The 14139-nt window shown below is 51.4% G+C and overlaps 1 protein-coding gene across 5 annotated transcripts in view; it reads right to left on the bottom strand.

Annotated features, from left to right (window-relative positions):
* Positions 1–27: 27 nt before the first annotated feature.
* The window catches only part of TPD52L2 (tumor protein D52 like 2), a 21062-nt gene continuing 6950 nt past the window's right edge, over positions 28–14139 (bottom strand). The window contains exons 3-9 of one of the 5 annotated variants that reach the window (XM_023512010.1): positions 12308–12456; positions 10862–10921; positions 5946–6047; positions 3573–3599; positions 2612–2653; positions 1648–1696; positions 28–829 (exon numbers count right to left, since the gene is read on the bottom strand). In XM_023512010.1, coding sequence (XP_023367778.1) covers positions 734–829; positions 1648–1696; positions 2612–2653; positions 3573–3599; positions 5946–6047; positions 10862–10921; positions 12308–12456 — 525 coding nt within the window. In that variant the 3' untranslated portion in view covers positions 28–733. Of the gene's footprint in view, positions 830–1647; positions 1697–2003; positions 2512–2611; positions 2654–3572; positions 3600–5945; positions 6048–10861; positions 10922–12307; positions 12457–14139 lie in introns of those variants that run through there. The other 4 variants (XM_003787788.3, XM_003787786.3, XM_023512011.1 and 1 more) reach the window with 4 other exon arrangements.

Raw genomic sequence — 14139 nt, 5'->3', positions numbered from 1 at the left:
AAAAAAAAAAAAAAAAAAAAAAAAAATCAAAGAAAGCATAAGGCAATGTAAGGCCTGTATTTCAGCTTGAGTCAAAAGAAATAATATTCTCTAGCTATGAGGCTAAAGTTATTTATCTAATTTTAATTTTGAAAAGTCCACTGCATTTAAAAAATAATGAATTTGCTCTTGTCAAAGCTAGCTCAGTGTAACAACCGGGTAGCTGCTGTGATAATCAGTTTCCTTTCGGGGAGGGGGGTGTCTCAGAAAAGGAACAGTTTCTTCATTCAGCATTTTGAGATCAAACATTTCAGATCAGGTGGGTGGCTTTCTGGGTGACTATATTACCTCTGTGAGTCAGGGGAGGAGGAGAAGGTAAGAAAATGCCACTTTGTAGAAATGACTCTTTAACCCTTCGACATTCTGATGAGCTAACAGAGGCTGGAGAGAGTCTGGGCTTTGGCTTAACACCCTCCAAATCCTCCACCCTGTCCACCTCCTGCAGCCCAGGAAGGATGGCACAGTGATGTGTTTCATCTACGAACTTTAGTGTAAAACATCTGTGTACAAGACTGTGATCTCTAAATCATGCGAACGCAGCAGCCACATCTCTGTGTGAACGGGCACAATTGTCTTCCAGCCAGTTCTGTCCACTTGCCCAGGCTGGCCGCTCCATCGTGCAGCGCAGAGCCTTGGCTATGAAGAGGAGAGCGTGCACGCACTTGCTTTGTGGCCGGGTGAGACCAGCGTGGGCTTAGAAAGGCGCGTGATCTGACAGGGTCTGGTCGCCACTCCCCGCTGGGGAGGGAAGATTGTCACTGCTGTTCTCTCTGTCACCCACAACCTTAGACTACAGGAAGGAAAAGACCAAGAAAGAAAAACCTGAGACCAAGCACACAACCCCTGGTAGGTCCTAGGTCCACACTCATTTCTCTACTGAAGTTTATGTGATACACACACTACTCAGCAATGAAAATGGACAAATCCCTGATAGGCGATAGCTGGGACAGATCTCAGGAGAATTGTGCGGTGTGAAGAGACAGCCCAAAGAGTAACTGCTACAGGACTCCATGTATGTGACATTCTTAAAAAGACATAGAGGCTCGGCGCCTATAGCTCAACCGGCTAAGGCGCCAGCCACGTACACCTAAGGTGGCGGGTTCGAATCCCCAGCCCGGACCCTCCAAACAACAATGACGGCTGCAACCAAAAAATAGCCCGGCGTTGTGGCGGGCGCCTGTGGTCCCAGCTACTTGGGAGGCGGAGGCAGGAGACTCGCTTGAGTCCAGGAGTTGGAGGTTGCTGTGAGCTGTAATGCCACGGCACTCTACCCAGGGGGACAGCTTGAGGCTCTGTCTCAAAAAAAAAAAAAAGACATAGAACAGGAAGAGATTTTGGGGTGCTGGAGGTAGGGCAGTAGCTACAAAGGTGCCATGTGGGATCTTGCTGTGAGGAAAGCTGTCTGGACTATTGTGTTGGCATACTGGCTATGAAGCTGCACTAAGGTTTGCAAACTGTTATCACTATAGGAAACTATAAAAGGCGCAAGGGACCTGAAGATAGTACTTCAACTGAGTTGAGTCTACAACAAGATTAAATCACTAGGAGTAAAAAGCTGGTGTGACAGGTCACCCCAGCAGGAGAATTGGGTGATCCAGGTATAATTACCTTCATGGTCCCGACTCGGTCTTCGAATGACTTGAAAGCTGCAGAGTTCCTTCAGAGAGAGGGGAGATAACTAGTGTAAAAACCAAATGCCATGCTGCCCTCCAAGATCTGAAGGGCCTCAGGGTTAACGCCACCCTCCAGAAGGATCCCTAACAGCACCCTGAGAGCTCACTGCAGAAATATGACACACCACAAGAGATGCCCCTCGAGGAGGGTCCAGCCAAGGTCACTCCAGAGGCTCCGCAGGTCAGAAGTGAAGTCAGCTATGTATACCAACCACAGCACAGGCCCAGATATTACATGAAGAGCTGCAAAGCCCTTGACTGTGCAGTGAGAAGCCACACCTTTCTGCTGCATCATAAACGCACACCCTTGGCTCTTGTACTAGGGTTATGAGAAGTCCTAGAGTTCTTCATACACATCTCAGAAAAATGAAAGGAAAACCAAGGACATTGCAGGGACAGCGAAGCAAAGCTGAGACAGAGGGGAAAGTGGACCAGCCCTGTCCGTCAGTCCCTCCCCTGCCTGCTCCAAGACCTCTGAGGCCAGTATGCTAGTAACACCCAACCAGAGTCTCCTGACAGGGGCTCTCCTGAGTTTGGGGGCATGCCTGAGTGAGACCCTGCTGCAGCAGGTGCTATATCCATGGGTGAGCCCAGCCCCCACTCCCTGACCTGACTCTGTAGGCAACAGGGCTTGGAAAGTTCAGGACAAGTTCAGGACCCTTCCCAGTTTGGCAGAAGGGTCTCCTCTGGAAGCTGTAGGATGGGAACCTCATCCCTACCAGCTCTTCCTTGTCAGTCAAGAGGGTTCAACCCTCGACCTTCAGCCAACAGGGGCTGCCAGGGGAATGGGCCCCTTGACCTGGAGGGCACAGGAATAGAAATTTGTGACTACCAGGAGCCACCCGACCCTCCCCCCTAGACACCCAGCTCTGGAGCTGCAGAAGGAAGGCATACATTACCTCATGGCTGGCATGCTTATGGAGTGGCGGATGGAGTAGCTGCTGCTCGAGAACAGGAAGGAGCAGAAAAGGAAGCAAGAGTTAACACAAAGAAAAGACCAGCAGGCATGTCAGGTGGCTTGCACAGGAGCCCATCCACCAGATGCAGAGGTGGGGCCCCACACCCAGCACCTCTAGAGCCACCTGCTCCTCCACACAATGTCCAGAAGGAAATTTGGCCTAGTTCCTCTCTCTTAGCCACGTGGCACTGGGGAGGGGAGCCCACCAAGGAGACTGGGAGCACTTAGGCCTGGCTTTCACAAAATACTGGATACCAACAGTTTCAGATGCCCTTTCTTGACTTTACAGCAAGTTCAATGACCTTTTAGCAAAAGAGAAATAACCAAAATATTTGAAATCAGATCATTCTGGATTCAGCCCTAGACCTTCAAGTTCCAACTAGAAAAGCACATGACCATGGCACAGGGGGGTCTGCCTGGAAGACTATGAGGAAAAGGACTGCCTGGGACCAAGACTTGAAGGTTCTCAAGCAATAAATGAGACAAAATGCAACCTGAGGGGACAGGTCTGCTTCTCAGGAAAATGAGTGAACAGGACTAGTATTTGAAAGAATAGCAGTTAGAGGGTCAGCACAGTCCAAGTCAAAATGCTTCTTTTTAGTAATAAACTCAAGTATGGACACCAAGATGCCTGTGTTGTATGAGGTGGCTGGGTCAGTCACTCACTGGCCCAGAAGTAGGTGGCCTGCATGTGCCCAGGTGTGCTGCACTTCTTGGAGGGCAAGCACCTGTCTCTGCATGGGTCACTTCTAAGCCACAAGAGCAGCCTCTGGTTTGTCCTGAGGCACAGCCGGCTTAGTCATCATTCTCACCCACCTCCCACCTCCCCAGGGCCTTGCAGAAGTCCACCTTGCCCCAAGTGAGAGAAAAGCCTTCCAAAGGTGCATCCAACTCAGTCTTACCTAAAGGAGTGTGAGAATGGATGAGCCCTAGAAGGTGGCAGCAGGAGAGAAGAAAAGCAGTGTTAAGTAAGAGAGGCCACAGCCCACCCACAACCCTCCGCTGGGAGCTCTGGCTTCCCTGCCTGCGCTCTAGAGAGCCACACTAGAATGGCTCCTCAGTCCTCATGCTATGAGACAGAGCTGCCCTGTCACTAGCCCCCTAAGTCCTGACTCTACAGAGTGCACAATGGGCAACTCCAAACCCACAGTTCTGCCTGGATCCAGATCATTCTGGATTCTGCGCCTGTGTGTGCAGCCTTGCATCCACGCTCATGTACAGGTCTGAGAGGGGAAGCTCCAGAGACAGTCTAAGCCAACACCTAGGACATGCGTCCTAGGAGCAGTGCAAAGGTTTGACATGCATGGCAGCCCAGCTTGGCTAACATCTCCCATCAACAGTGGCCTGTGTTCTCTAAAGTACCTCTGCTGTAGGTAGCATAAACACTACAGGGTCTGGACACTCTGCTCACCAACGTGGAAATGTGGACTGGAGGCTGGCTGCAGGCACATAGAGGACAGCTGGCCACTCCTCCACTGTGCGGGGGGACCCCTCCATGGGAGACTACTGAAGAACCACACATACTTGCTCAGGCCGCCTGTGGTACCTACACCCTATGGGAATAAGTGAGACTTGCTCCTCTTGGGAGAGAGATGGGCAGCCTGAGATCCAGAGAAGGCAGATACCTTTGTATAAGATCACAAAGCTGGCTGGAGACCCAACCCTGGTGTGAATCCCTCCCCGATCTAAATCTGCTACCTCTTCCCATCACCTTAGTCCCAGGGCACACAAAAGGCCTCAAGCCCAGGGCTGGCCCAGATCAGGCCATAGTAGACACTGGCACTAGATAGCTGTCCAAAAGGACCTGGAACCAAGGATTAGGAGGGGCTAACTGGATGTCATCCAACCCTCAACCTTTCATTTTTATGTAACAAAAAACTCTCAACCTCAGGCTCTAATCCAGGTTAATGGGCCTCAACCTCAGAAACCAGCTGTGACCACTTGGTGAGATAATGGGCACAGAGCAGGGTTCACACCACCACTGCAAACACCAGAGTTCCAGGTTAAGACACACCAGCAAAAGGGCATGCCTTCGGGCACCCTGAACATGACCAGCCAACTGCAGAGGCCCTGCTGGCCCCACATGCTGAGCACCACACATAGAGGCAAGGCATGTGGACACAGCTGTCCTGGCACCTTTAAGCCTGGAGCCCTGCTCACTGCTGGCCATGCCCAGAGGCTGCATGACATGGGATCAGCAGCAGGTCCCAGGTCTCCAAGGAGAGTGGGGGCTTCACACCTTGTCAGAGGAGCAGAAGTGAACAGATCCTGCCAGCTTCCAGAGAAAGAGGCCACATAAAGAACTGCCTGGAGCCATACAACCTCACCCATAATCCAGGCTATGTAGGAGGCCAAAGCCGGAGGCTCACTCGAGGCTGCAGGACTATGATCATGCCACAGCCCTCTAGCCTGGAAGAAGTACCTAGGTCTTAACAGCCAGAATCAGGTCCTACATGGCCACCCCCATCAGCACCAAGGGCTTGTACACCTGCCCTACTTCCACTCCAGGTGCTCAGAGCTCCCAAGGGAGTGAATGACTCAGAATGAGCCACACCATCGAGAAAAAGGGGCTTCTAGTAGGGCACGGTTTACACACAGCAGACACCTGTTACTTCCTTAAGACACGCGAGGGTCAGATAGGCGTTTTCAGAGAGAAGCAGGCAGCAGCCTGGTGGTGGTCTCCCCATCACAGTGCTGGGCAGCCCTCCCTCAGCAAGGTCAGGCCACCACTGGCATGTGATTGGAGGCTGTCCCTGAGCAGGGGATGCAGGCATGTGCACAGCCCACAAGGCTGGGGTGGCGTGGGGTGGGGACTGCCTGCCCACCCACCCCTTGGCCCCAACCCTGCTCATTGAGTCACCTCTGATGGCCAGTAGGTGCTACCAGCCCTTGGGAAAGACACTCAGAACTAAGGCTTCCTAGTGCCCAACTGCAGCTCTCAAAACCTGGGACAGGTAAACAGTCCTGAGGAAATACCATGCTGAGCACCTGGTCCAGACTGACCTCCTGCCCTGACATCAGGCCAGAGACCTTGCCTCTTGTGGAGCTTCAGGAGCAGCCTCCCCCCAGCTCCCAGTCACAAGGTACCCAATGGCAGTAATGAATGCCTTGCCCTGAGGAACACAGAGAAGCAGCTGGTGAGAGGCTGCAGTCTGGTCCAGGCCCAGTGTCCAGGCCCAGGCCCCAGGCAGACTTCCTGCTGCACCTCTGACATGTCAGGTCTCACTTTCCCCAAAAAGGTTTCAGGATAGTAAGCCCAGAATGGGATGTCTCACCTCATGTCTCCCAGCTTCCTGCTGATGGCAGAGCCCACAGTAGAAAGGGCAGCTGAAGTCTTCTGTCCTGCCTGCGAGAGTGTCTCCTGAGTCTTCTTGTAGCTGGAAGAAGACACACCAGTTCAACTAACCACATAGCAAGGGCAGGCCGCAGCCCATAGCAAGGAGCAAAGCACCAGAACACCCAGAAGGCAGGCAAAAGGGAAGTCCAGAGGGTTAGACCTGGCAGCTGGCCAGGCAGGGGACACATTTCAGGGCTTCTTGGCCCCAGGGGAACGTGATGGCAGCAGGAGTGGCCAGCACTACAGATGTACCCACTGACTCTCAGCAGTGCTGCAGAGTCACTTCCTCCCCGCTCTGCTGTAATGCTCGCTTTTCTCATCTTACGCATCAACATTGCCTTCACCTCACCTGACAGTGCTAAGCCCACTCTCTTGCCTCCTCTTTGTGTCTCTGACTATTTGACAAGCACCACACACCTACTACTGAGAAGCCAAGGCCACCGAGGCCCCTCGATGTGGGATGAACCCAGGCAAGCGGTGTCAGAAGCTGTAGGAGTCCTGTCATTTTCTGCCCAGACCAACACAGGTACAAAACTTCCCTGTCTTTATGTGAGACAGTCCTCTGAGGGGTGCATAGCAAACTCGACCCTGTGCATACAAGATGAGCTTCATGGCACAGACCGCAGCCTGTGGGTCTTTTCAGAACACGAACAGTGAAGACTGGGAGGTCCATCCCCTCCTGCCCCTAAGTGCCACCCACAGCTGGGTGCATCACACACAACCGTGGCTCTGTGACCTCACCAGCAGGAAGGGTGGAGGGCAGCTGGTGGGCAGGGTGCTGCAGCTGGAGGGACATGTGTGGGCTTACTGTCCACACCTGGATGGCTGCCCTGTCTAGCTGCCACCACAAACAGGAGATAAAGGCTTCCAGCACGACAATGCCCACAACAACCACCTAAACCCAAAGCCAGCTGATCACAGCTCCCCACCAAAGCCAGGGCTGTGTTACCAGGGCCAAACTAAACATCTGGCATGCCTGGCTAAACCCCCAGGGAGTGATAGTTTAGGGATGACAGGCCTCTGGAGAAGGTGCAGGCTCCTCTCAGCAACCCGGGAGCATCACCAGACACTGTAGAAGAAGACATCAGGGACAGGCCTTGCCAAGCTCTCCCTCCCATGCCCTCCGTATTCCTTGCAGGAGGACCTGGCCCACCCAAAAGCATGCAAAGACAGGCTGCAACTGCCACTGCCTGCTCCAGCCCAGGGAAGGGGGCAGACCATTCATTTTCCTGTCAAAATGGAAGAGTGAAGACTGTCTGCAGGAAACAGACTCAGTGCACCTAGAACCATGTTCTGTTCTTTTTATATAAAACACTAGGCAAAAGGTAACTAATGACCTGCAACCGTTTCTGAAATGCAAATTCAGAACACACCTTCAACCTCCATTCTTCCTAAAACAACAAATACATAAAAACATGTCCACATTCAGGGGTCTGTTTTAGTACTAAGTAAAATAGTCTAAACAAGGGATTTAGAGAAAAATCCTCATAGATTATCTGTTAGTGCCCAAAGGGTGGAGTTGGGAAGACTAAAGTCAGCAGGGTGGTTATGGTACCGGCCACATGCACTGAGGGTGGCAGGTTTGAACTGGGCCCCAGCCAGCTAAGTAACAAAGGTAACTGCAACAACCAAAAAACTGCTGGGCGGTGGGCGGTGCCTGTGGCTCAGTGGGTAGGGCTCCAGCCCTATATACCGAGGTGGTGGGTTCAAACCCAGCTCCAGCCAAACTGCAACCAAAAAAAAAATAGCCAGGCATTATGGTGGGCACCTGTAGTCCCAGGTACTCGGGAGGCTGAGGCAAGAGAATCACCTAAGCCCAGGAGGTGGAGATTGCTGTGAGCTGTGTGACATCACGGCACTCTACCAAGGGTGATAAAGCGAGACTGTGACTCTACAAAAAAAAAAAAAAAAAAATTGCTGTATGGTATGGCGGGTGCCTGTAGTCCCAGCTACTTGGGAGGCTACGGCAAGAGAATCACTTAAGCCCAAGAGTTGGAGGTTGCTGTGAGCTGTGATGCTGTGAGCTGTGATGCCACAGCACTCTACTAAGGGCGACATAGTGAGACTCTTGTCTCAAAAAATAAAATACAATAAAGTCAGCAGGGTCACAAGCCCGTGTCTGGTGCTGCCTTAAGAAGGTCCAGAAGATGACTCAGGCAGGGCAGAAGACACTGACACCAGTAGCCAGCCTTGTGACCGCATTGCAGCTCCTAACACTTCTGGCTATGGAATAAGGGGCCACAGAAATAGCAGTCTCCAAACGAAGGGTGCTCTGGACTCAGTGAGCATCGCTGCGTGGCTTGCTGCGTGACCCAAGGTCACCACTGGCAACTTGCTGGCCCTTTTGCCTGCTACAGCCCCAGCCAGGGTCACAGTGCTGCAAGCCCATACTGAGAGCCGCACACAGACTTGCACACTGTGTTCGGCTGAGTCAGAGCCAGAGCCCACCCCAGACAACTGGGCCCGGCTGCACATGAGAGTGCCAGGCTGTGCCACCCAGCCAGCACTCTATGGAGTTAATGGATCTTTCAGGAAAAGAGCCCTGGACAGACAGCAGTTTCCTTTCACAGTCAGTAAGGATGCCCATCATCCAGCATGGAGCATCTGGTGGGTTTCCTTCTTCCTCCCCTTCTGATTCTGCCTTTGGGGGATGCCTCTACCTTCACTTGAGGTAGGCAAGTGATCCAGGCCTGGCCAGCTAGGGCATACCAGCTCCCTGGCCACAGCCACAATCCAGCAATGCCACCCTGGGCCACAGTGTTGTTGGACTACAAAGCTGGGAGCAGGGACTTCTCTGCCAAGGAAGACGCCCACCTCTGTGCTGACGGACACCACCTTCAGCTGCACTTCCTGTCATTGCAGAGTTACTCAGGTGCCCACTCTCAACTCCAAGTTCTTGGATAGATCTTCCTATAAAAAGACTATGGCGAGGTGATGTCTCATGACTCATTTTTGGATTTCTGCTCTCAGGTAAAGAGGCAGTCAGCTGAGAGAGCCTCAGCAGTACCACAACTGTTTCAGGGCAGCACAGCTTCACCAGGGCCGTACCAAAGGTGCAGACACTCAAACTACCTGCCAGCCTACATGCTCATTCCAGTCCTCTAGGGCCACTGGTTGAAAGAAGCCTGTAAACATGTGGGTAAGGAGCGGCAGCAACCCAGCTCTCATCACCTTTCCCTGTAAACATGTGAGTCAGAAGGTTGGCAAGATGGCTCTCATCACCTTCCCCTGAAAACAGGTGGGTCAGGAGCTCGGCAAGCTGGCTCTCATCACCTTTCCCTGCAAAAGCTTGGGCGGTGGAGCCTGACTAGAAGAGGCACAACCAGGCCGAAAGCATGACACTTTCAGGAACCCTGTCCCCTAAGCTGTGCTGCCCTCTTCCTGGGCTATCACTGCAAAAATTCATCCAGCTCTGGAAATCCCAGTGTGACAACTCTGCCACTGACAGAATCTGGGCGCTGCCTTAGGCACAGCCTCTGCCAGGCAGAGTGCCAGGCACACACACACCCACAGGATTCTTCAAGGGCTGGAAGGTCTAAGTGTCCATAGCTCTTTGAAAAAAACATTTGAAATAGTATCCCAGCTGGGCAGCGGCTGTGGCTTAGTGGATAGGGCACCAGCCCCACATACCAAGGGTGGCAGGTTCGAACCCAGCCCCAGCCAAACTGCAACAAAAAGTAGCCTGGAGTCTGTAGTCCCAGCTACTCAGAAGGCTGAGGCAAGAGAATCGCCTAAGCTCAAGACCCAGAGATTGCTGTGAGCTGTGATGCCACAGCACTCGACCAAGGGAAATAAAGTGAGACTCTGTCCCAAAAAAAAAAAAAAAGTATCCTACCCTGATGTCCATGGTTTTAGAGAACAGTGCTCCAGTGTCTATGACTGTTTTCAGGCTGAGTCTGAACCATATGCCTCATATCCAGACAGACAATAATCACTGCCTCAACCACGTGCAGAGAGCCAACTGGTGCCCAGCACCCAGTAGAACATTTCCACCCATGTTCTGTGGCAACCATGACAGCACTCCCTCCTAAATAAAGTGGAAAAATCCCATAGAGACTATTTGTTGTTGAGGTTTGGCCAGGGCTGGGTTTGAATCGGCCACCCTCGGTGTATGGGTCCAGCGCCCTACTTACTGTGCCACAGGTGCGGCCCCCATATAGAGACTATTTTTAAACATTCCCCTGTTCAGTTCCAAGAACCTGTGCTCCAACAAGGGAACAGATAAGGGAAATGCCGTTATCTATGTTATAGACTCAAATCACAAGGAGTCACTGAGTGGCACCCTGACAGACACTTGAGGCCACCCATGTGTTCGTCCACTCTGCTGACGCTCCTGTGACTACTGCCGCAGTGTCACCGGCCTGTGAGGACTTCACGTTCCCACCAGCACAACCTATACCACTCGCTACTCCCCAAAACTACCCTAAAGTATGAGTGAAGCTCTGAGAACCCAATAGCTGGAGCTAAATATGCAAGGGAAGGAAGGAAAGCAAACCAACCAGCCAAATAAAAACCCATCACCAACAAAGTCCTACAGGCACTGTTCTCCACCTTGCTCATTGTTGAAAGCCACCTTCTAGTCAGAGAGCCAGCCTGGGTCACCAGGTCTCTCATCTGAGGGAAACACATCACAGGTGGGACTTCTAAGCATAGTTTGGGGCTCTCAGCCACTATCCTCTCATCCACAAGAGTTTAAAGAACAGTTTCACGTATACTTTAGAAAAGTTACATTAAGTAAAAATAGCAAGCAAACACTAAAAGAATTATTGTGCCAAGCGTGCACAGCCCCTGCCCCCAGGAGAATCAGGAGGCAGAGAAGAGGGGGAAGGAGGCACTGACGGTATGGGCACTCACAGGTCCGACTGGGTCACTTTCTCATTCCACTCTCCAAGTTTCTCAGAAGTTTTCACATAGCTAAAAACAGAAAGCCTATGGTGAATTATTCAGAAGAGTGATTTCAACCTAGGCTTCAGACTATAGGTCAGAGTCCAGGAAAGACAGGGAAGGGCCAGTTGGCCAGACTCTCTCTCTCTGGCCTGCCTGAGAAAAGAGCCCACTATCTCACCACAGTGTGCAGGCTCAGAAAGCCCAGACGTCAGTGGGTCAGCACTAACCATTTCTTTTCTTGTCACATGGAAGGGGCCCTGGTCTTCCACTTGAAGGAGGCTCTTGGGGAGCACCACTGCTATGCGGAGCTAGGAGGACACAGCCATAGCTCCAAAATACTTCTCAGTCTCCCTGGGGATTCAAAGCTGACAGTGTCCTAAGACAAAACATAGGCTTTTCTTTTTTTTTTTTTTCTTTTTTTTTTTAATTGAACGGTAACTATGTACATTAATGCACTTCTAGGGTACAGTGTGGGGTTTTCACATGCAATCTGAAATACTTCCATCAAAAACATAGGCTTTTCATAGGTGAGATACAAGAATGCAATTCACTCTCTGGGGGCGGGTGACATGGCTTCTGGGAAACATTCCAACCTCCACCTTGAAAGGCATGTTTCAGACAAGCCACGCAGACATGGCCAAGTCTGAAAGCAGCACACCCCAAATTCAGAGAGCTGAGTGACATCTCGGTCAGAGGTCTCGGGGTTATAGGGCTACACAGACCAGTCTCCATTGGTGACTATGACCATGCCACATGCATTAAGAGGGACTCATGTCCGCTTTGGCAGACAGTTATGGGGACCACAAAAAAGCCCTTCTCATTAAAACCCTAATTAGTGCTCTCTCAAATTCAGACCCTGAAACACATTCTTCCTATTAATCTCTGCTAGGACAACAAGCACCTACCTTTTTAAAACACACATCAAGGGGCCAGATGTGGTGGCTCACGCCTGTACTCCCAGCACTCAGGGAGACGAAGGTGGGTGGACTGCCTGAGCTCATGAGTTCAAGACCAGCCTGAATAAGAGCAAGACCCCATCTCTAAAAATAGCTGGGTGTTGTGGCAGAGACCTATAGTCCCAGCTACGGGGAGGCTGAAGCCAGAGGATCACTTGAGCCCAAGTTTGAGGTTGCTGTGAGCTATGATGCCATGGCACTCAACCCCAAGGTGACTGAGTGAGACTCTGTCTCAAAAAAAAAAACGAAAACATACATATCAACTCCTAGCTCTTTGAATAAACAACATTACAGTTCCTCGGTTGATGACTTGGGGGTCTCTCACTGGCTGCTTCCAGACAGGCTCACTTGACCCTCCTGCTGTAAGGCACCATGTCCCCAAACACCAAGGCAGAGGCACACCTTGTTGCACACTTTCCAGCTGACAGAGCAGCCCCACTATGGGGAAGGTACCTACGCGTTGGAGACCTGCACATCATGCCAGCTCCTGGACAGATTCTGCTTCAGACCCCCCAATGTGGAGAGGCCCAGCCTCCTTCTGAGCTCACCACAGTGCCTCTCCTTCGCTGCCAGGACCTGGCGCAGGGTGACAATTTCCTCTTCCACCTGCAAAGCATGCAGTTGACATGATGAGCCATCACTTCTATAGGAAGTGACTAACATCCTTATACAGATTACAGTGAATTACATAAGAACTCTCTGCCTACAGAAATATGTCTTAGGAATAAAGTCTACTGCAGACATCTGGGGCTTTTGTGTGTGTTTTAAAAGGGAGTATCTTGGCTTGGCACCTGTGGCTCAAGTGGCTAAGGCGCCAGCCACATACACCCAAGGTGGCGGGTTCGAATCCAGCCCAGGCCTGCCAAAACAATGACAGCTGCAACCAAAAAATAGCCAGGTGTTGTGGCGGGCACATGTAGTCCCAGCTACTTGGGAGGCTGAGGCAGGAGACTGGCTTGAGCCCAGGAGTTGGAGGTTGCTGTGAGCTGTGATGCCACAGCACTCTACCCAGGGGGATAGCTTGAGGTTCTGTCTCAATAAATAAATAAATAAATAAATAAATAGGGGTATCTTGTTCTGTTGTTTAAGCTGGAGTGCAGTAGCACAATCATAGATAGCTCACTGAAGCCTCAACACTTGGGTTAAAATGATCCTCCTGTCTCAGCCGTTTTTTTTTTGTTTGTTTTGTTTTGTTTTTTTTGACACAGTCTCACTTTGTTGCCCTTGGTAGAGTACTGTGGCATCACAGCTCACAGCAACCTCAAACTCTCTGGGCTTAAGCAATTCTCTTGCCTCAGCCTCCCATGTAGCTGGGAGTACAGGCACCTGCCACAACGTCTAACTATTTTCAGAGACAAGGACTCCCTCTGGCTTGGGCTGGTCTCTAACCAATAAACTCAGGCAATCCACTGGCCTCGCCTCCCAGAGTGCTAAAATTATAGGCGTGAGCCACTGTGCCCAGCCCTTTTTTTTTTTTTTTTTGAGACAGAGTCTCAGTCGCCCTTGGTAGAGTGCCATGGCATCATAGCTCACATCAACCTCAAACTCTTGGGCTCAAGTGATTCTCTTGCTTCAGCCTCCCAAGTAGCTGGGACTACAGGCGCCACCACAACCCCTGGCTATTTTTAGAGACAAGGTCTCATTCTTGCTGAGACTGGTTTTGAATCCTAAGCTCAGGCAATCCTTCCGCCTTGGCCTCCCATAGTGCTAGAATTACAGATGTAAGCCACTGTGCGCACCTATTCTGTTTTTATCTGGTAGCAACCTGGCTTCTGGAGAACGGACCCATTCCTCCCACCTCCTCAAGCCAAGTGGTTCTGGTGAGGCTACCAATCAATATGTCCACTTGTAGTTGTAAGGGCTGACCCAGGATGACCAAGGCTGTCAAGAGTTTGTCCCTGGATGGGGCAGAGGTGTCAGGAAACAGAAGCCCTTTTTTCCCTCTGGGCTTGGATAACAGAAGCTAGAATTGGTGGGCTTGAACCCACCAGCCCCAGTGTATGTGGCTAGCACCTTAACCACTTAGCTACAGGCACACAGCCTCCTTTATTATTTAAAAAATTTTTAGGCTCAGCACCTGTGGCTCAAGTGGCTAAGGTGCCAGCCACATACACCTAAGGTGGCGGATTCAAATCCAGCCCGGGCCCACCAAACAACAATGATGGCTGCAACCAAAAAAAAAATAGCCAGGTGCCCGTGGTCCCAGCTACTTGGGAGGCAGAGGGAGGAGACTTGCTTGAGCCCAGGAGTTGGAGGTTGCTGTGAGCTGTGATGCCACAGCACTCTACC

This window comes from Otolemur garnettii, unplaced genomic scaffold (genome assembly GCF_000181295.1).
Source record: "Otolemur garnettii isolate 467f Iridium unplaced genomic scaffold, OtoGar3 scaffold00023, whole genome shotgun sequence".
In the NCBI taxonomy this organism is placed as follows: domain Eukaryota; kingdom Metazoa; phylum Chordata; class Mammalia; order Primates; family Galagidae; genus Otolemur; species Otolemur garnettii.
Note: the sequence above shows the minus strand (reverse complement) of the source record. Positions and strands in the feature narration are given on the sequence as shown.